Genomic DNA, 18,702 nt, shown 5'->3' with positions numbered 1-18,702 from the left:
TATATCTAGTAATTGCTTACAAATTTGGACTTATTTCAAGTTTCCCCTACTTTTTATACCACATGTTTGTCATAGTTATTTCTTTTAAATTTCACATAAATTGATATGATCTCTGAAAAAATTTAGTAAAGTACGACCGACTCGTAATCACTTAAACTTTCATCTAATACCATTAAATTCACTAAAATACTAAAGCGAAAATTTTTGATATTTTTGTATGTTATATGTTATATAATAAACTTAATTAAAATAATAAACCCAAATTTTCAATACAAATATAAGTTTAAGTCTAAATAGACACTCATTTTTAATGATATATATAATTAATTTGCTTTATCTAAGACCTTCCAACATGTACGCACCCAATCTTTGCATTGGCTCCCCAGAGACCGACACCATTTTCTCCAAAGCTTCAACTAAAATTGTTGCCGAGGGTAGACCATCTAAGGCTACTGCACGCATGAGAACATCTTTTAGGTCTAACCTGGGTATCATTTCAGCTATTCCAGACTTAACTCCCGTTATCTCTGTTGATAAAGTCGCCTTTCTTGAGAATTTGTTGAAACAAGATGAGTGCCGTCCTTGGCGCTTCAGTGTCTCCATACTGTTGAATCAGACGTCTCCTTCACATCCATTGGTCCCTGTCCATCCAATCCAACTGCAAACAACGGAGGTTCAATCCCTTCACAATAACCTTTAATTGCAATCTGATCTTGTACCACAACATTCCCTTCATTTAGCAACTCTTGCTCTGATTCAACCAGTGTCTTTTTTATGGCATCCTCTGTTGCATGCACGTCTAATACATCTAATCCGCCTAGTAAAGATTGAGATTGGTATTCGGAAGCACTTTCTTTTGGAGCACTATAAATGTCACTATAGCGTGCTGCAGGAACATCGTGGTTGTGTTTCCCTTCATATGTGGTGATCACGGACCTTGAGTCATGCGGTGATCGCTCCACATGTTTCCTCACCGGACAACCTGTATACGTGCATTTGTAGTAGGCCCTACAGATTGGAAAACAGTTGAAAAGGATAAGCAGCCGAGTTGGGGAAGTGTTTGCTTGTAATGAAAGGAATCTACCAAGGAAAGCTAAACAGACTTACAAGGTTGCAATACTATTTAAGCAACTAAAAGTGTTAAAGACCTAGAGTGTGTACCTTGGAAGAAAATTCCCCTTCATTACTTTCTGTCCATATTTCCTCCACCTATATCCATCATCCACAAGATCAATTTCACTTACTGTCTGCACCACAGTTCTTGGTTCTTTTACAATGCTACTCCCAGAAGCAGAAAAGGTATGAGTTGTCTGATCATTTGCATTTCCTACATCCCTGCAAAAGAAGGAAAAAAAAACCCATTACCGCATATGCAATTTTGGCTATCATATGACATATACAGTCCTAACCAGAATCGTCTGAGATTACCATTCTTTGGCGACGGGCTCATTTTCATCTTGAACTCCTGAATTACTGATTGGAGAATTTTGTTCCAAATCATCTGGCATCTTGGCTGATTCAACTTTTGGGTTGGATATTTTTGGGGCCAATTGATCAGAGAGTCCGTATGAAGAACCCTGAATTGGTCGAGAGGTTGATTGTCTTGTAGACTGGGGCTTAGGATGGTTGTGACTTCCCTTGTATACGATTTCAGTAATCTCTCCATTCAATGATCTCTCAACCTTTTTCTTTGTTGGGCAATTGTGATATGTACACTTGTAATAACTACGCGGATATTTACTACCTTCCACTTGTCTTTGCCCATACTTTCTCCAGTTAAACCCATCATCAGACTTTAGTTGGCTAACATGCTGAGACGATTGAGTTCTATGTATGTAGTCAGGCTCTGAAGCATCGTCATGTTGCCTACTCCGTAAATATGCAATGCCCGTGAGAATGTCTGGGCAGAAACCTGGTCGTGATTCTGGCTCAAATTCAATTTCAGACTCAAGTCCTGCCTTCTCTGTTGGCAAATTAAAGTACTTGTTGAAATTCAGTGCCTCTGCCTGTTCATGAAAAATGATATGGTCTCAGAATAAGGTTCAAAACTAGGCTTTTGACTGCACAGTTAAAAGGATAAGAGAATGCATGAATTTAGTCATACCAAAGAGTTTTGCTGCTGCTGCCAGTCTATTACTTGCTGGTTGTCTTCGAAGCTACTCATTGAATCTAAGAGCCCAAATTGGAAGCTTGAATCATTAAGCGATGGAAGTTCATATACAGAAACTGGAGCTTGGAGTGCAACCGCTCCTATCCCTTGAATTTGCTGATCATCCCTTGTTCCCTGCATGTTCGCTACTTCCAATCCATCTCGAAGCGACTGGGGTTCAGTTACTGCAATATCAATTTGATTTTTCACCACACCACTCTCCTCGATTTGCTTGACCCCTGCCTCCATATTCGTTGTGGAATCTGATGTCTCCTCCACATTTATTGTTCCCTGCAGATTCAGTACATCCAATCCAACTTTCGGTGATGGTGGTTCTACAACTTCATACAAACCTTTGATTCCGTTTTGATCTTTTAACACACCACTCCCTTCAATTAGCTTGACGCCTTCTACTATTTTCCTTGCTGCAACCGATGCCTCCTTGATCACATCGCCTCTCTCATGCACATTCAGTACATCCAATCCAACTGTAGTGGATGTAGGTTCAGGCAGGGGACACAAACCTTTGCCTGCAACCTCATCATTTTGTACCACATCATGCCCTGCAATGTGCTCGATCACCTTCTCCATGTTACTTACGGAAACCAAACTCTCTCTCACATCCCTTGCTAACTGCACTCTCAGTATATGTAACAATCTTTGAAGAGATTCGTCCAACCCAAGAAGTTTGTTTGAATATTCATATTTTTTGTAGCTAGCCCACCGATGAACCTTAGAGCACTTGACAACTAGCTCTACACCTTTCTCCATTTCTATTCTAAAATTCTCTAGTTCCTCCTTTGGGAGATGCAGTACCCTGTTACATTTGGCTACCTCTTCTATCAACGGTTTTAAGGAGTCTAGTGTGGATTTGAGATATCCAAGGACGCGCTTAAACATCCTAGTGTTGTCCTTCACTTGTATAACAGCACCAAAGAGCACAGAAAACGCTGCTCCTAGAGCAGCCCCTTGCACACTATTCCCTTCAACTCGGTCCTGCACCATCGTCTGCGTGTTACTTGCTGAAAGCTCTCCCACAGTCGTTTCATGTTGCGCTGTCAACCCTGCCTCCTGCTGCACTATGAGCAAATCCGACATCTTTTTATCCAACTCATCTTGCTTGTCGTGGATTTTCCTTGCCAGAAGCAAGGCCTCCTTCACATCCCTTGCTTCCTGCAGCTTCAGTATCTCTAACAGTATTCTTAATGACCTATCCAATTCAACAAGTTGATCCGTGTAACTTGGCTTTGTGCAGTTGCAGCAACTGCACCAGATATTGCAGTTCCACATACCAACGTGTGATAGCTTCCTAACCAGCTCTATACCCTCCTCCATTTGTCTCTGAAGGCCCTCTATTTCGTCGTTTGGAAGACCCAATTGCACGTTATGATCTCCGATCTGTTGGATGATCCGCGGTCTTAGGGAATCTAGTGTGAATTTGAGATCTCCAAGTAAGGGTCTATACTGCATAGCAGTCTTTCCCACGGCCACCTTAACCACATCATAGAGAGCTCCAAACAGTGCTCCAACAACAGCCCCTCCAACTAAAGCCAGTGCCATGATCTACTAGTTTAAATAACAAAACTTGTATTCACTTCAATTCAAAGTTTACGTACCTCTGTACCATTAAGCGAGATTCGGACTAGTTTCACTCAAATCCGGTGGGGGGTTGGTAGCTGTTGATGGAGCCATGATGAATGTTCCTCCCGTTCGGGAGAGACCCCGAGCCTCCCTGGATCACGTCCTCGTTTGTGAAGGCTCAGGTGAAGCAGAAATGAACAAGAGGGTGAGAGGAGGAAAGTAAAAACTAGCTGAAAGTCGGTCAACTGGGGTTTCTGCTTCTTATATTCGTCCAAGTGTCCAAATATATATGTACACATTATCTCTCTCATGTGGATTATTGTCGAAAATATGAAAGTATTAGCACAGGCCGTCACTTTTTTGCATCATATTTTTTTTTTTTTTAGTAAGCAATGGAACAAAGAAATACATTATTAGGAACCGTAAAACCAAATGTATGAACCAAATCGACACATAAAAACACGGGCATGATTCGCTTCGCCACATTTCTTGACGAAAAAACAATTACAAGTACAAAACGAATTAAAAAGACGAAAGAGAACACTAAACAGTACATCAATTAACAGCTATTTTCTTTTTCGCTATCCACCTCTTCTTTGCACTCTGAATTTCTTCCTCCCTCAACCTCAAGAGCTCGAGAAGGCATCGATGGTACTGCCTATCAATAGCAACAAGCTCCCCCTTTTGCTCATTGTATCGATCTTTATTTGCTAGAGACAGCTCAGATAAGGAACAAATGCTTGACATGTCGGGGCGTACCTCATTCATCACAACTGAATCACCAGAATCAGCTTCGTAACTCTTCTCCCTGACCGCACCCTGAACCATACAATCAGGACCGGAACCGTAACCATCCGAAGCTTTACAGCATTCATCAGAACTGTATTTAGCCGACTCCATAACTTTGACATTACTGGCACCTGAGGCAGTAGGGACACCATACTCAGCTGAGGTAGCCGAAGTATCTAAAATCATTGATGCTTGGTTATCTCTGTCCTCCGCATGTGCAAAATGTGAGACAACATTTTGCCGTGCAGGCTGATCCCCACACGAACTATTTGTTCCACATGATGAACCTTCTGATGAAGGTTTCCAGCCAGGTACTAGCTTCATGATCAAGTTATCAATTAACTCCGCTATGACAGAGACATCTTCATGCGAAAGATCAAGTTGCTCAACCATCTCCCCAGCAATTGAAATTGAGGTATCAGACTCCAGATAGAACTCAAAATGGATATTCCTCACACGACCTGTATAAACAAATAATATTCAGGTGTAGTTCAGGAAAATAAGGGGAGGAAGAAAATCTTTTTGCACCGCAGATGTACTTACCACATGTATCAGCAATGCGCAAAGTTAATGAGACGGTGTTATCAGCATTTTTGGTTGCTCTTAACCTGAACTCATTATTCTCAGTTAAACTCTGTAACTCCAGAACTGAAGGGTTAGAATTTTCATTGGGACTTCTTCCACAAGATCCAACAGGGCACTTCTGGTAGTTAGTATCTATGTCCATAGGACGAGCTTCAGGGTGTGGCAAGTTCACCATCTTTTCTGACTGTAAAATAACACAATTCGGCTCCTTCAAATCGTCAGGTGCAAGGAATGGATCTTTCAAGAGTTCCACCGCACTCAATCTCATAGATGCTGGAACTAGACACTTCTCTATGAACTCCTTGACTTGAGGATTGTCCACTTTATTGAGTGAAGCGGGCTTTACACCCTACAACAAAGGAATTCAGGAGAAACATTAGACAACCATTTAGTAGGAGAAAAAAAAAAAAACTGGAGAGAAATTCATAAATCAGTTGATCAGAAACTTACAGAGGTAACCTTCTTATAAATTTGTGCCGGATTTTTACATTCACTATAAGGGTATTCACAAGTAACCATTTCTAACATGCACATGCCAAAAGAATAGATGTCGACTAATTCATTGTATTCCTCGTCATAAAGCTCTGGAGCCATGAATTCAGGGGTGCCAATAACACTATGAGCAGTAGGCTGCTGCATGACTATCGCCAATCCAAGATCTCCGATTTTAATTTCTCCAGTATTTCCATTGACAAAAATGTTGTCACATTTCAAATCTCTATGAATAATTGGAGGATTGTGAGAATGCAGATAGTGCAATCCTCGAAGAATCTGCCTTGCCCAGTTCTTAATGGCCTTCATATCGACATTTTTATGCTTCTGTCGATACCTTAATCCCAGAACAAAAACAGTTAGCATTTGAAGAAGGTACGCCAAGTAAAAACATGAAACATGAAAAAAAGTCAGCAAAACTAACTGCCTCAAAGTCCCAGAAGTGAACAGCTCTGTTATTATGTTGATGGTCCTGTTCTTATCATCCACCCAGGAGTTATGGAACTTCACAATGTTTTGATGTTTTAACGACTTCAGCAGATGAACCTCGGAATACAATCTCTCCAGTTGTTCCGGAGACTGCAACACCTCCTTGATATTCACTTGGCACCAGGCTACTTCTATTCCTTCTTCCTTATCGAATGCCTTGTATCTACATTTTGCACAACATCCAAATAAGTAAACAAATAATTTTGCAACATCAAATCGTTAGAACCCTAGAAACCAACTACCAAGAAACGAATTCAAGGTGGTTAGAGAAGCATACGCAATCTTGAATGCTCCCCTCCCCAGTAATTCGTCATACTGGATGAACAAACACAAATCTACATAAGAATTATATCACCAAAACCAACAAGAAGCAAGCAAAGATGACCGAAAACACATTCAACAAACACCGATAAAATTTACATTAAAATACAATTGAAATACCAAATTAAAGAGCAAACAAAATCCGGAACCGTACCCGCAAGTATTGCCCAGTCGGATCTTTCTCTACAACGCCACCATCGTCGCAACCAGAATTCCCACCAACAAAACCACTACAGGAATCCATAACCCTAAAAACACAAAAAAATCTCCCGAAAGAAGCAAACTTTTTTTTTAAGACGGAAACGATTCTTCACAAACCTTTCAAAAGCTTCTTGCGCTCAACAACCCCAACCGGAATCAGATTACAATAGTGTTCAGAAAACGCCTCGCAAGCGACGGAGTACGAGTCGAACGCCAAACGAAGACGAAAGCGGCAGCCGATAAACCACATGTTCCCGAATTCCGTCCCTGAATTCCGGTTCGCGACGGAGCTCCACATTGTCAAAGCTATCCGAGACTCAGCCATGGTGCTATCTGCATTTTTCCAGCTGGAGAGGCGAAATTGGGGACTCTCAGAACCCTAAAGAGTGCAGAAATGGAGCTGCGGAGAGAGCGAGAGCGATTGGAGATGGAACCCTAGGGATTGCGATTGGGAGGAGAGGGGTAAATGTAGGGTTGGGTGGGGCATCGTGATGGTGTTGGATTGGGATTTCTAGGGATTTTGATTTTTGGATCGGAAGAGTTGTTCCGGTGGAGTCCTTTTCTCCCTCTATGATTAGAAGGTACACGCTGTTCTTCTCGACTTCTACTTGGAAACTAATTTAATTATTTAATTTTGGATTTTAAATTTAATTAATTTAACTTTAATTTAATTTAGGAATTAGGAGGTTGATTAGGGAAAGACAATTCAGCTCGGAGCGTATTAGTAAAATTAATCTACTGATCAGCAAAAATATTAGCAAATTAATCTTTGATTTAATTAATCACGGTGTCCTGAAAAGGCTGGAAAAGTTGAAACTGGAGTTCTGGTAAAATATTAAAATTTATATATATATTTTTTTTCAATTTTTTCGTATATTTGTTCTACTTTTTATTTATTCGGAAACTAAGTACTAGGATTCTTTCACAATCTTTGCACGCCACATGTTTGTGTTTATGTTACAGATATGTAGTGCACTATTTACGTGTTATAATAAGAGTAAAGACATAATTAAATGTCTAAATTGTAAAGTATATTAATAAAGGCAATCAAATTTACATGTTATTATTTAAGTAAAACAGTACTATCACATGATTGTGTTTCAGGTATATTAAAAAACGTTGATACTACACAACTATTTCAGAAACATATATTGATAAAAAATTCAAATAAATTTAAGAAATTTGACAAGAAAAGGGAAATGGCGGGGAAGGGGATGACATAAAGAGGTGTTACTAACTTTTGTAGTGAGGAAATTAATTCGATTTTTGAATATTACGAATTTAATAGAATCAAAATTTGGTGTTGTCACAAATCTTGTTGCTTTGGGAAAGCGAAGGAATAAAGGAGGTAAGATTAAAGTCTAATGGAGAAAGGATCAAAAGACAACAAGGCTTTTTGGTTTTATTCCTAATTTCTGCTGTAATATTTCAAAAGACGAAATGTAATTTGAACTTAAATTCTTGGTGTGGTGTATGTGTAGTACTACATTTGTGCTCTTTCAACGTCTTGGAACGCAACAAATGTATCGACCATACAAAGAAGCTAGAATCAACATAAGAGATTTAAGATTTTCAACAAAGAAACAAGTTATATATCACGACATTTCCAACCATGTTATCCACAGCCACAACCTTTCCAACTATATGGCAACTTTCGGTTAAGTAAAAGCATAATTTTAGTGTTTTTTTTTTTTTTTAATCATGTATCGACATATGAAATTTTTACATCTAACGGTCTGGATGATTCAAAACCACAATGTGCGCATTACATTTCAATTATTTATCTACTTGGCACAATTTAAGTACAGTGTTGAAATGTACCCACAATTTTCATGGAGCATGGTGCACAACCACTACGTCCTTAACCACGTAAGATAGGGGTAAAGTTATGATGATTAGAGTATAGTAATCACGTCAATCGAAGGTCTCCAATTCAAGTCACGTCAATCAAATATCTCCGGTTCAAGTCTGGCCAACGTTGACGATGTTTGCCGGTGGCTTAGTTGTGCTCAACGAACCGTTAGATCCACGGAGTTAGGTTGATTACGAAATTTAAATTACGAACAATGAACCGTTAGGACAACAAAGTCGACATAATTCTGTCGACATATGTCGTTCGTAGTCGTACTGATGCATTGTAAACTTGGTTCTTGCCCGGCACTCATCTCAGAAGTTTGAAATTCAACAGCTCTATCAAGAAACGAAAAGGGAGGGAGGGGGCAGCATCACAAAGTAATCATTAATCACATCAAACAGAGAAACGAGTGGAAGAGCTTATTTAGATTTTCAAGTCTATATAGTCAGTATCGTTATTTCAATCCGCTTCCATTTTAGGGGCCGCGTGTTTGAAAGAATTTGCAACGAAAACAAACTACACGTCCACATATCATCAACGTCATCTACCTTTAACTCGTCACATCGTTCTAAATAAATCGACATAGTTGCTATGTATAGAGGTGCAAAAATAAATTAAACCCTAGTTGCAGTTTGCAGGAATCATCTCTACTGAATTTTGATAACAAACCACGATGCGTGCATTAAAGTTCTCTAAGCATTCAGCTCCAGAAAAAGACTGGCCTGTGGATGCAATCCTGCTTCTTTCAAGGATAAAGACAACTTCTCTGGTCCGTATACGACTCGAGGGAAGTTCGACACCAAACTGTAGTTCTCAGCGTCTAGACAACCCAAAGAATCAACAAAATCATAGAGATTTTGGATTAATGCAGTGCTGTGGAATCTCCTTTCCTTGCGTTGTCCAGTTGGGAACCGAACCACAACCTGGGTTATCAAATAAAAATATAACCATGCGTCGATTAGGTTAAATAACTAGTATCTCGAACAAAACAAGGAATACTGGGATTTGCGACCAGTATAAAAGTTGCATAGAATGTCCATGAATGATATCTAAACATACTGAACTGAATGTGTGAACGTATCATAGAAGTTATCTGAAACACCTATACATTCAAAACGTACAAGAAAATAACAAGAGAAAATTTAAGTCATAATGCAAGAGGGATTACCTGTGTAACATCAGGTCCTTTTTCAGGTTCGGCACCAAGTGACAAGGCTTTTTCCTGCCGCATCCTAGCTAGTGCAGCCTCTTTCTCCGCAGCTTCCTGTGCTGCTCTTTCACGAGCCTCCTCTTCCTCCTGGCGCTTCTGCTCAGCTTCAGCAGCTTCTCTTTCTAGACATTCTTGCTCTTCCCTCCTCTGGTTTTCCCTCGCCTGAAGCAAACGAACATAACAATGAGGGAATGAGAAAAGACCAACCTAAGAGCTTCCTAAAACCTATAGCCTTTGTTTGTCACATGAAATTAGGTTAAAATATTAACATACCTGATCAGCTTCGAGTGCTGCTCTATAAGCAGCATCTTGCTCCTCCCTTAAACGAATGTTCATTCTCCTTTCTTCTGCCTCATGCCTTGCTGTACCAAGAACAGAAGCACTTTCTTCGACCACTCTATTTAGTATTGAGAGCATTTCTTCCGGAGACTTTGGCCCCTCAACCTGCCAAATATGACAAAGATAGTCGTTACAGACAAAATGAACAACAAAATTAGACATCATTCATACTTAGTTACCATACAGTTGACACGGAAAATCGGGAAATATGGAAAAGAAATAGAACATCGAAATCAATCTAATACTCTAGAAAGAAAAACTTCAAGTTCAGGATGCATCACTTAAAGAGGAAAACACATTCAAGGTAGGGTATAAAACAAAATGCTCATACCAAGCTATAGAATAGCTTAAGAGCTCAATAACAAATTTAACGTCCACCTAATCTGAAAGAGAAACAATAATACTTAGTTACTGTCCAAGATAAATTGTGACAATCTTTCTGTACAATAATTCACCATTTTCGCCAAGGAACATGACCAGTCAAAATAAAGGCTAAAGCTCCAACATCATTGGTTTAGAACAGAGCAGCGATTTTTAAGATAAGCGCGAGTCAAACAAACAAAAATCTCATGCACAGATCATATTGAAACAACTTCAAATTAATAGCATCTCCAGAAGATAAAAGAAGAAATTTTCTAATAGATATCCATTCTGTTAGGCCTCTTATCCCTCCAATAGAATCTATCCTACATTCTAATCTATTAAAAAAAAATAAAAAAAAATTTGAGTGCCTGCCTTCTCACCAACATAAACATGCTTTCAATGTTAAGGGGAAAAAAGCAACAAAGGAAAATCCCCAAAACTTCAGTCACTGCAGTAGAAACTCTAGGGTTGGAAAATAGAAGAACAAATGACGAATCAGAAAGCTAAACCACGCCAGTATGTAAATATCCACTCTGTTTCTGCGAGTGACCATTAACACCAATCAACCCACTATAGAACCCTTTTTTAATGCTAACATCACTCACACCAAAAATGAACATGCCGAGCAATGTTTCCATGCCATGTTTCTGCTGCTAACATTGCATGAAAAGGTATGTTTGTAGCACTCTGAGCAACCAAATCGGGAAATCAAATGAAGAATCCTTAATCCACTAAAAACACCGCTCTGTAAGCTTCCCAGTTAAACCCCATGAATCACTAGACTGACTGGTCAACTCATTTACAAAAAAAGAAACATAAAAGATTTGAATATAATGAGTCAAATGTGTTATTCAATAAATCGAGTAACAATTACTCAGATTGGAACTTTGTGCTGAAAATCCTCTCGTTTCAAAATACAATGTCACAGGCATAACTTCCATTCCTCCATCTTCATCCCCCAATATCAAACAAAGATTGATACTGATAATTCTAAATTCCGCCCTAAGATATTCCAATCCATTACCAACAACAAATGATATAATATTTAAACCGAGTTATAATATTTTTCAATCAATTCAATCCATAGAGCTATCCAAATCTGTATAGTCTGATGGACCGATAATTTTTATATGGAAATAAGGCAGGCAAAGAATCATATACCTGCTGAAGCAGCACGATCCTCTGGTTCGTAGCAGCCATAACGACGGCACAGAAGGGATATCTCGAGGCCTTCAAACTATTACTCATCTTGAAGCCTTCACTAGCCCGAATGCTCCCTCCCCACGACACGAAATTCTCATTGATATAATCCACCAACATCTCGGAGCACAAAGTCCTCTCACAAAAAGACGGCGTATCAAGATGGTCCGGCGAGTGCAAGTATACGAACAACAGCTTGAACGAGTTCCTCGACCTCTGCAGGGCGTCCATAAACCCTTCGCTGACGAAATTCGGCCTCCTCGTCCCAAAATCCTGCTCGAACCTCGCTACAAACTGCGCTGCTTCATTTCCCACCTCCGACACCGACACTAATCGGGCCGAGGCCTCACCGTCCCGACCAGCCCCGACCCCAATCATTCCGAGCGAGTACGATAGCACTCCACCCGCCGCCCACAACCCGAGCCCAACCGCGCCAGAAATCAAACCTAGACTACCAGAAATAACCGAAATCGGCAGAGTTATGATCCTCCAAGCCAAACCGGGTGCCGCGACGGCGTTTGATGACTGTCCAGAGTGGTGCGACGGTTGACGAATGGAGCGAAGACCGTCCCCACCGCCGACATCGGAGACTGTGGAGGTTCCGGCGGCAGATGGATCTTCCGGCGAAGGCGTATGGTTCGAGGTGGTGGTGAAGGAGGAGATCGCGAGCTCGAGGTCCCAGCCATGGGCGGTGAGGATCTCCACGCACAAATCGGAGTCTTCGAGGCCTGTGATCGCTTGGAAATACGCTAACTTGTCGTTCACATCGACCATCTCTGCACGCAGATTAGGGCTTTCCCTGGTTCGAATCGGGAAGAGAGAGAGAGCCGAGAACGATACGACGACGTTCTGGGATTGTCGGTTCTCTTCTCTGATAACTTACTGAGGAGGTTTATGAGAGCGTCCGCGGGAGCGAAACCTGGTGGTCAACAGATATAGGTTGTGGATGGAACGCCAAAAACGTCCCCTGACTTTTTGTGAAATAACGGAATTGCCATTGTCAACTAATTAAAAGGTTTAACGCCGGCGGGGAATAAAAGGTTTAACGTCGTCGTTTTTGCTTCTCGGCTGAGATCATGTGTTACGCGGTCTATTCAACTTCTGTACTACTCATAGTCCCATTCAAATTACAATAACACACACTCAAAAGGAGAAACAATTTGATTACAACAACGAACAGAAAAGAATAGTTACAATGTTATTATTTTTCATCTAATCTCCTGAATCAAAACCTTGCTCTTTGGTTCGGCTTTCTTCTCCGCTTTCCCAGGCCTCGAAGCCGATTGATAACTCAGAGCTGAACTCTTTTCGGCCGTTACAATGGCTGCTAAGGAAGTCCAAACTTCCCCGGTTTGCTCGTGCACCCAACACATGATGAAATAAATTTTCCGTTCGGCCAACTTCAGCTTGTTCCTAATTTCTGTTCTTTGTGACGACTTCCGTGGTTTCTCTGACTTCAGATCCCTCTCCCCAGCCTGAACCATCCTCTGCAGATCACAGAGCGAGCACAACAAAGCAGGTGTTCCTAGCGTTAATAGGCTTGTTACATCATCTATGAGACCGAGTCCAAATTGCAAGCCGCCTGTATGTTTGAAGTCTGGGGAGCAGGTCTTCTCCAAGCAATAAGACAGCACTTCCAGGACAGTCTCCGGTTGCCCACCCTGGCCCAGTACATTGGAGACAGAAAGCACCGCCATGGATGATCCTATGGCATCCGATTTCCAATCTCCATTGTAAAAACGGAGTGTGAAACAGTAGCTGTATATGATGTCCACCAGATGAACAGCTAAGGATGGTGATGGCTTTGTGGAACTCAGCTTGCTGACTGGTGGCAGTGGGGTGTCAGGCCCGGGTGGAATCTCACTCGCTTGATTGCTCTCTGAATTATCCTCAGGTGACATTGATTCATCGTCTTTGACAAGAGGTTGGATAAGTTGGGATCCTTCCTTGCTAAATGATATCGTTCTGGCAGATGGCTTCAACCACCACGGATCCCAAGGCTTAATCATCTTGCTCAGTTCCCCAGAAACGACAGCTCTTTGGAATAGTTTCTTCTCTTCTATAGATAGATCATCCAGACTAACTTCACCACCTACAAGGGTTAAAGGCAACTGACTTATGTCAGCTTTAGGAAATATGGAGGAATGCAGGAAACGCATAATCCAGAAAGACATAAGTTAAAATTTACTTCTTGCAAGTATAAAACTACAGAGTGCAAAATGACTCATGTCAGCTTTAGGACATATAGAGGAAAGCAGAGAACGCATAATCCAGTAGACGTGAGCTAAATTTAACATCCAAATATAAACTAAGGAGTGCAAATATCTGTTTCTTTGAAAAATGTAAAATCGAATGAATGAAAGATACGAAAGAACTTGAGAGCTAGAAGCTAAGTACATCAATAAAAGATAGACAGTAACATACCAGACAGCACTTTTTGAATAGTCTCCTCAGACAGTGCAGAACCTGCTGAAAAATAAGTTTAGATTTCGGTCAGAAATCCAAATTTGTGAAAAAAAACATTTAAGGACCATAATTAAACAATGATTATCTCTTAGGAAACCAATAAACACGGAAAAACTATCCTTATACCAACTACGATACTAGTTATCAATTTCATTTAAAGGCAGCCTTACGCTTATTGCTATCATCAATCAGGCCCGATTCAGCGTCGCACGAGACCTACTTACTTCATTTATACTCAACTATAAAACACATACTAGTTTAGTAAACTTGTATATGCCATCAACTGCTAAACAATCGGTAATCAGCATAACATCGATGGATTAAATCAGCAATCCAATTGTTCACTCCACCATTAAACCCACCCGAACCACAAAACATTTATCGAAAACTAACTAGATTCCAGTCCTAATTCCTAGTTCAAAGCCATAGCAATCCCTCAATAACAAACTTCTCTTATATCTTACAATGCACATACAAAATCCCAAGTACCGAAAACTCACCAAAAGCGTCATTAAACTCGAAGGCCATAAACTTCATCGAAAAACATGAGAACACCAATTTATAATAACAAAATAAAAACCTACCAGCATTATCATCATCATCCATGTCATCAGTTTCTTCTTCTTCAGAGTGAAATCGTTTCAGTATGTCCAGCATTTTCTGTTTAGTTTCGTCATCGGGCCCCAATTGCCCCATCTCCCCCACCACATTCTCCCGCATAAACGATTCAGTACACCGGAGATTATGCGACTGCTCAATCAAATCAAATTTCAAAACAATCAAACACCAAAATTACAAAATAAATATATTAAATTAAATTAAATCGGTATAAATTAGCATACTTACCTTGTAGCAGTGCAGGGAACAGTAGCGTGAGTTGCATCGAGGGCATGTGTACTGAGAAAATTGCTTCTGGCAGCTTCAATTAAACAAAAATAAAAATTGAATAAATCAAAATCTGAAAAGTTTCCAGAAAAAATAAAATAAATTATCAAGCTTTGTTGATGAAAGAGAGATTAGCTTGGAGAAGAACATACACGTGGCAGACGATACGGGAAGGAGGTTCTAGAGGGGACGAGGTGGAGGGTTTTTCTGAGGTAATGATGGATTCCGCCATGGCTGAAGGTTTTCGAGTTTCGAAGGGGTTTTGGAGAGTTATGAAGTGAGAGAGAAGGGACCGTCAAAGACTGGAACGTTCGTTTCCTTTTGCTTTGGGCTATATGGAGAGGCCCAATTGTATGGACTAAGCCCAATTAAGGGGGTCAAGGGATTTGCCGCCATGCTGCAATGACGTAGTTATTGATTATTAGATTATTATTTAAATGGTGATTAACGTGCTTATTTTAATTGATAACACATCATATAATTTGAAAATATGGTCTAAAAGTTGGTCTACCTACCATTATTCCACATACCGTATTATAGTCCGTCGACTCATTTTGGCAAGGGTTAAATAGGAAATTATGATTTTGACCTATTTCAATTCAGGAGTTTTCAATTTGGGACACTCAAATCAATTTTGATATTCAAATTTCTAAAATTTTCCAAAATTAAAATTCTAAAAGCTCTAAAATTATAAAAATACACATCGAGTTTTCAAACTTAAACTACCCACAATAATTGACTTTATGTTGAAATAATTATTTCAAAGCGATACTCTACTTATTCTTCTCTTATAAGCGGATTTATTAACCATTGTAGTTTCTGTTTTCAATATGAATTTTGAATTCCGACCTTTCAATGTTGGACATGTTCAACATTTCAAGTTATTATTTAAAGAAATTTGAAACATATTATTTAACTTTGTGACATGTACAATCTAACTCAGACCCTTCGGAGGGCATGTTGATCTGGTACAACTTTGTTAGTAGTCTGATTCTGATTCGCCTTCCGATCGCCGGCTGCCTTGAACTCAGCCAGCTCAGCCAGTTCCTGAACTGCACCTACCATACCTTCAATCCTTGCAACAATTTCGATCAGCAGAGAAGCTAAAGTCACAAGTGGAATTATGTCCATGAGAGCAACTGCTTCTGCTTCTGCTTTTGTGTTGTTGTTTTCGGGACAATCATCGGATTCCTGCGGCAGTTGTGGCTGTGGATTAATGAATAAGTTAGGAAGAGATTTCAAGTCCTCTTGGAGATCCAGAACTGCATTGTTCATTTCTCCAACTAGGAGATCTATTGCAGTTGATTTCTTCATTGTTTTCATAGTTTTTGCTAGCTCGTTTATCACTGTTGAAGAGTCTGAGCTTACTTTCATGGCAATGTTGCTGATATGCTTCTTTGTCAGCTCAGAGACCTGTTTATTCATATCAGAGAGGTTCAGTTTGTGTCATTCTAGCACTGGTGATGAAATAATAAAAGCGTTTTTTAAATAACTAAAAACATTTTTGACAACGTTGGACTGAAAAAAGAAAAAAAAATATTGGTTATAAAGGCACTTAGAAGTGCCTTTCTCGAGAAGCACGTAGTAGATGCTTCTTGTAGTTCCAACTTCCAAGTTTCAAATATTTTTCAAGAAGCACTTAGGATTTTTATTGAACTTTCAACATATGTTTTTAATAAAGTTGCTTTTAGTAGATTGCTGATATTAGAATTACCTTATTTTCAGAACTGACACAACCGTTGAGGGCCTCGATGCAATAAGCACAGTCGCGCATTGATGCCCCGATTTTGAGGTATTGCTTCCATGGATGCCGGAAGTTGAATCGGCCGTGCGCGGGCTCCCATCTAGCAAAATTGGCCTATAGAATTGAAAATGCTATTGTTAGATTTTTTCCGACAATACAAGAGAATTTTATTGAATAAAAAATGGAAGTTACGCTAAATAACCCATGAAATTATATATGTTTATGTTGCATACCATGGATTCTTCTATTCCCTTTGAACCCAAAACACATTTGTAGCCAAGCAATTTCTTGTCAGATTCTTTGTCACTACCAGCAAAGCCTCCACTATCATTGAAATAATCTGCCACACAACCTGAAAGTATAGTGGGACAATTTTATACTGTCAGCAAAATTGTCCTAGGACAGCAAACACAAGACGGGATTAAATTGTCCTAAACTTGATGGGATTGGATTAAATTTGGTACCATCTAAGGAATTGGCAAGCTTGTCCATGTTCCGAGTGATGAGCACGTAGAGTTCCTCCCCAGCCCAAATGGGGCAAATGATCATGGTTATGACAACGCACAAGGAAGTCCCAATGATGATGGTCAATATTCTTTGGCTGGCCATGTCGAATAACTGATCCACCCGGTAACCCGACACCGAAACTAAGCTGAATGTGAGGATGAAGATCATGGCACCGTAATCAAATCGAGCTTTCACTGACGGTATGAATCTCGAGAAGGTTGCTGCAGAAGCTGAAGAAAAAAAGAATAACAATAACATTATAACAGTAACACATTAGAACTTATAAGTCTACTATTTATAGCTACTCACAAAATAAAATGAGATTAATAAGACTACTACATACCTAATAAGAAAACAGATATTCCAGTGATGATAGGCTCGAATTCTTTTCCGGATCGATTTGCAATCCAATGGATGCCGATGGCAAGAAATCCGGCAAGAAAAGTTCCACATATTCTGTTTATACTTTTACATAATGTTGCACCTGCATGCACATTAACAAGTTAACAATTGATGTTTTTCGGCTTGTGAGCTTTACTAGCTAAACTTTTAGATCGTGTAAAGACACAAATGAGAAAAATTGTTAACTTACCAACAGTATTTTCGAAGACAACCACAACTGTCATAACTGCCCACATGGCATTTCCTCCCACACCTTCATAGAGAGGTCTCATGTAGTAAAAGAGTGAGACAACAGTGAGTGCCATCCCAACTTTGAGGCAGTGGATCACTTTTCTGGGATCACTGTGTCCCAAGTCCCAAGCTTTCTTCAGAAAGTTCCATACTTTCATTACAAACCCTACAACCAGACCCTTTAGGGCAAGACATGCTATGCCGGGGCACCCCTGTGCCTCGGTTGGAGCCAAAGCTTCAGATGACCCGTCGGCCATTTTTATCCTCCACTCGATTGTGCCACTCGCTTCCTTCTCCTTAGCCATTTTTTCAAAAACGGAAATAGCGAGGAAAATAGAGAATTAGACAAGCAGAACTATACGAAACTGTGGTCCTCAGGGTTATGTGGAGAAGAAGATTGTTGGTGAGGAAAGCAGTGGGACTACTGAAGTATATATACTAAGTGGGAATTTGCTTTCTGATGGTGGAACGAAAGAGCTAGCAAGTAATGATGTAAAGAAGAAAGAATAAACAAGAAATTTCCAATAGCAGCTAAAGGCCAATGCACTTGTTTTTTGTTGCATGTTGGGTAGGTCAGGTTGAAGACTCAAGGATACACGTTGATCTACAACTGCCATTAATTCCTTTCTCTGTTCACTCAAAATAGGTAAAAATTATATTCAAGCTTTCGACCATGGAGCGAACATTCGTTTTTCGATTATCATTATGTGTTCGATAATGTACCGATATCATTGTTACCAATAAAACATATTGATATCTTATCGATTTGTATCTGGCAATTACGCATAAGTCATGCATATAATCTCGTTGTTTCTTACACCTGTATCAATTGGTCGTTTTCACTTCAAACATATACAGTGTTCAATCCTAGAATTCAAAGTTTTTTATAATTC

The 18,702-nt window shown here is 39.9% G+C and overlaps 5 protein-coding genes across 9 annotated transcripts; all 5 read right to left on the bottom strand.

The window, feature by feature from the left end:
• Nucleotides 1-244: 244 nt before the first annotated feature.
• LOC103949291 lies at nucleotides 245-3,982 on the bottom strand. 2 transcript variants are annotated; one of them, XM_048589171.1, is made up of 5 exons: nucleotides 3,766-3,982; nucleotides 2,105-3,693; nucleotides 1,429-2,006; nucleotides 1,162-1,335; nucleotides 245-1,008 (listed from the first exon to the last, which is right to left on the bottom strand). In XM_048589171.1, the coding sequence occupies exons 2-5, from the start codon at nucleotides 3,617-3,619 to the stop codon at nucleotides 591-593; spliced, it is 2,685 nt and encodes an 894-aa protein (XP_048445128.1). In that variant the 5' UTR covers nucleotides 3,620-3,693; nucleotides 3,766-3,982; the 3' UTR covers nucleotides 245-590. The 2 variants fall into 2 exon arrangements, with proteins under 2 accessions (XP_048445128.1, XP_009358675.1); XM_009360400.3 differs by having other exon boundaries at nucleotides 2,105-3,982.
• A 141-nt stretch (nucleotides 3,983-4,123) lies between these two features.
• LOC103949289 (serine/threonine-protein kinase WNK8) lies at nucleotides 4,124-7,198 on the bottom strand. Of its 3 annotated transcripts, none has more exons than XM_009360399.2 (6): nucleotides 6,561-7,196; nucleotides 6,363-6,400; nucleotides 6,024-6,248; nucleotides 5,555-5,933; nucleotides 5,063-5,453; nucleotides 4,124-4,980 (listed from the first exon to the last, which is right to left on the bottom strand). In XM_009360399.2, exons 1-6 carry the CDS (start codon nucleotides 6,648-6,650, stop codon nucleotides 4,286-4,288), a joined length of 1,818 nt encoding a protein of 605 aa, XP_009358674.1. In that variant the 5' UTR covers nucleotides 6,651-7,196; the 3' UTR covers nucleotides 4,124-4,285. The 3 variants fall into 3 exon arrangements, with proteins under 3 accessions (XP_009358674.1, XP_009358673.1, XP_048445129.1); XM_009360398.3 differs by having other exon boundaries at nucleotides 6,021-6,248; nucleotides 6,561-7,195; XM_048589172.1 differs by having other exon boundaries at nucleotides 5,555-6,248; nucleotides 6,561-7,198.
• A 1,666-nt stretch (nucleotides 7,199-8,864) lies between these two features.
• On the bottom strand, nucleotides 8,865-12,348 carry LOC103949288 (plant UBX domain-containing protein 10). The gene is made up of 4 exons (XM_009360397.3): nucleotides 11,536-12,348; nucleotides 9,946-10,116; nucleotides 9,631-9,834; nucleotides 8,865-9,385 (listed from the first exon to the last, which is right to left on the bottom strand). Exons 1-4 carry the CDS (start codon nucleotides 12,346-12,348, stop codon nucleotides 9,155-9,157), a joined length of 1,419 nt encoding a protein of 472 aa, XP_009358672.1. The 3' UTR covers nucleotides 8,865-9,154.
• Nucleotides 12,349-12,665: 317 nt separating this feature from the next.
• Nucleotides 12,666-15,224, bottom strand: LOC103949287 (zinc finger HIT domain-containing protein 2). Of its 2 annotated transcripts, none has more exons than XM_009360395.3 (5): nucleotides 15,078-15,224; nucleotides 14,887-14,959; nucleotides 14,625-14,790; nucleotides 13,999-14,043; nucleotides 12,666-13,666 (listed from the first exon to the last, which is right to left on the bottom strand). In XM_009360395.3, the coding sequence occupies exons 1-5, from the start codon at nucleotides 15,155-15,157 to the stop codon at nucleotides 12,783-12,785; spliced, it is 1,248 nt and encodes a 415-aa protein (XP_009358670.1). In that variant the 5' UTR covers nucleotides 15,158-15,224; the 3' UTR covers nucleotides 12,666-12,782. The 2 variants fall into 2 exon arrangements, with proteins under 2 accessions (XP_009358670.1, XP_009358671.1); XM_009360396.3 differs by having other exon boundaries at nucleotides 13,999-14,040.
• Nucleotides 15,225-15,864: 640 nt separating this feature from the next.
• LOC103949338 (aluminum-activated malate transporter 10-like) lies at nucleotides 15,865-18,114 on the bottom strand. Its single transcript, XM_009360456.1, has 6 exons — nucleotides 17,769-18,114; nucleotides 17,520-17,660; nucleotides 17,134-17,406; nucleotides 16,903-17,021; nucleotides 16,640-16,783; nucleotides 15,865-16,338 (listed from the first exon to the last, which is right to left on the bottom strand). Exons 1-6 carry the CDS (start codon nucleotides 18,112-18,114, stop codon nucleotides 15,865-15,867), a joined length of 1,497 nt encoding a protein of 498 aa, XP_009358731.1.
• Nucleotides 18,115-18,702: the final 588 nt, after the last annotated feature.

Source organism: the organism of the source record quoted next, unplaced genomic scaffold (genome assembly GCF_019419815.1).
Source record: "Pyrus x bretschneideri cultivar Hongxiangsu unplaced genomic scaffold, Pyrus_bretschneideri_v1 Contig3, whole genome shotgun sequence".
Taxonomy (NCBI): Eukaryota; Viridiplantae; Streptophyta; class Magnoliopsida; order Rosales; family Rosaceae; genus Pyrus; species Pyrus x bretschneideri.
The sequence above is the reverse complement of the archived record's forward strand: the minus strand, read 5'-3'. Positions and strand labels throughout refer to the sequence as shown.

Excerpts from the sequence above, each read along its gene's own strand:
- LOC103949338 (XM_009360456.1), bottom strand. The coding sequence starts at position 18,114 with ATGGCTAAGGAGAAGGAAGCGAGTGGCACAATCGAGTGGAGGATAAAA. Across the intron at positions 17,022-17,133 it reads GCTTGCCAATTCCTTAGATG|GTTGTGTGGCAGATTATTTC; the intron begins GTACCAAATTTA and ends CTATACTTTCAG. Across the intron at positions 16,784-16,902 it reads AGGGAATAGAAGAATCCATG|GCCAATTTTGCTAGATGGGA; the intron begins GTATGCAACATA and ends TCAATTCTATAG.
- LOC103949287 (XM_009360395.3), bottom strand. The coding sequence starts at position 15,157 with ATGGCGGAATCCATCATTACCTCAGAAAAACCCTCCACCTCGTCCCCT. Across the intron at positions 14,791-14,886 it reads GTTCCCTGCACTGCTACAAG|TCGCATAATCTCCGGTGTAC; the intron begins GTAAGTATGCTA and ends TTGATTGAGCAG. Across the intron at positions 14,044-14,624 it reads GGATGATGATGATAATGCTG|CAGGTTCTGCACTGTCTGAG; the intron begins GTAGGTTTTTAT and ends CTTATTTTTCAG.
- LOC103949291 (XM_009360400.3), bottom strand. The coding sequence starts at position 3,709 with ATGGCACTGGCTTTAGTTGGAGGGGCTGTTGTTGGAGCACTGTTTGGA. Across the intron at positions 2,007-2,104 it reads AGCAGCAGCAAAACTCTTTG|GCAGAGGCACTGAATTTCAA; the intron begins GTATGACTAAAT and ends TTTCATGAACAG. Across the intron at positions 1,336-1,428 it reads GAGCCCGTCGCCAAAGAATG|GGATGTAGGAAATGCAAATG; the intron begins GTAATCTCAGAC and ends CTTCTTTTGCAG.
- LOC103949289 (XM_048589172.1), bottom strand. The coding sequence starts at position 6,650 with ATGGATTCCTGTAGTGGTTTTGTTGGTGGGAATTCTGGTTGCGACGAT. Across the intron at positions 6,401-6,560 it reads CGACTGGGCAATACTTGCGG|TATGACGAATTACTGGGGAG; the intron begins GTACGGTTCCGG and ends TTGTTCATCCAG. Across the intron at positions 4,981-5,062 it reads GCGCATTGCTGATACATGTG|GTCGTGTGAGGAATATCCAT; the intron begins GTAAGTACATCT and ends TTGTTTATACAG.
- LOC103949288 (XM_009360397.3), bottom strand. The coding sequence starts at position 12,348 with ATGGTCGATGTGAACGACAAGTTAGCGTATTTCCAAGCGATCACAGGC. Across the intron at positions 9,835-9,945 it reads CAGCACTCGAAGCTGATCAG|GCGAGGGAAAACCAGAGGAG; the intron begins GTATGTTAATAT and ends CGTTTGCTTCAG. Across the intron at positions 9,386-9,630 it reads AAGGACCTGATGTTACACAG|GTTGTGGTTCGGTTCCCAAC; the intron begins GTAATCCCTCTT and ends TTGATAACCCAG.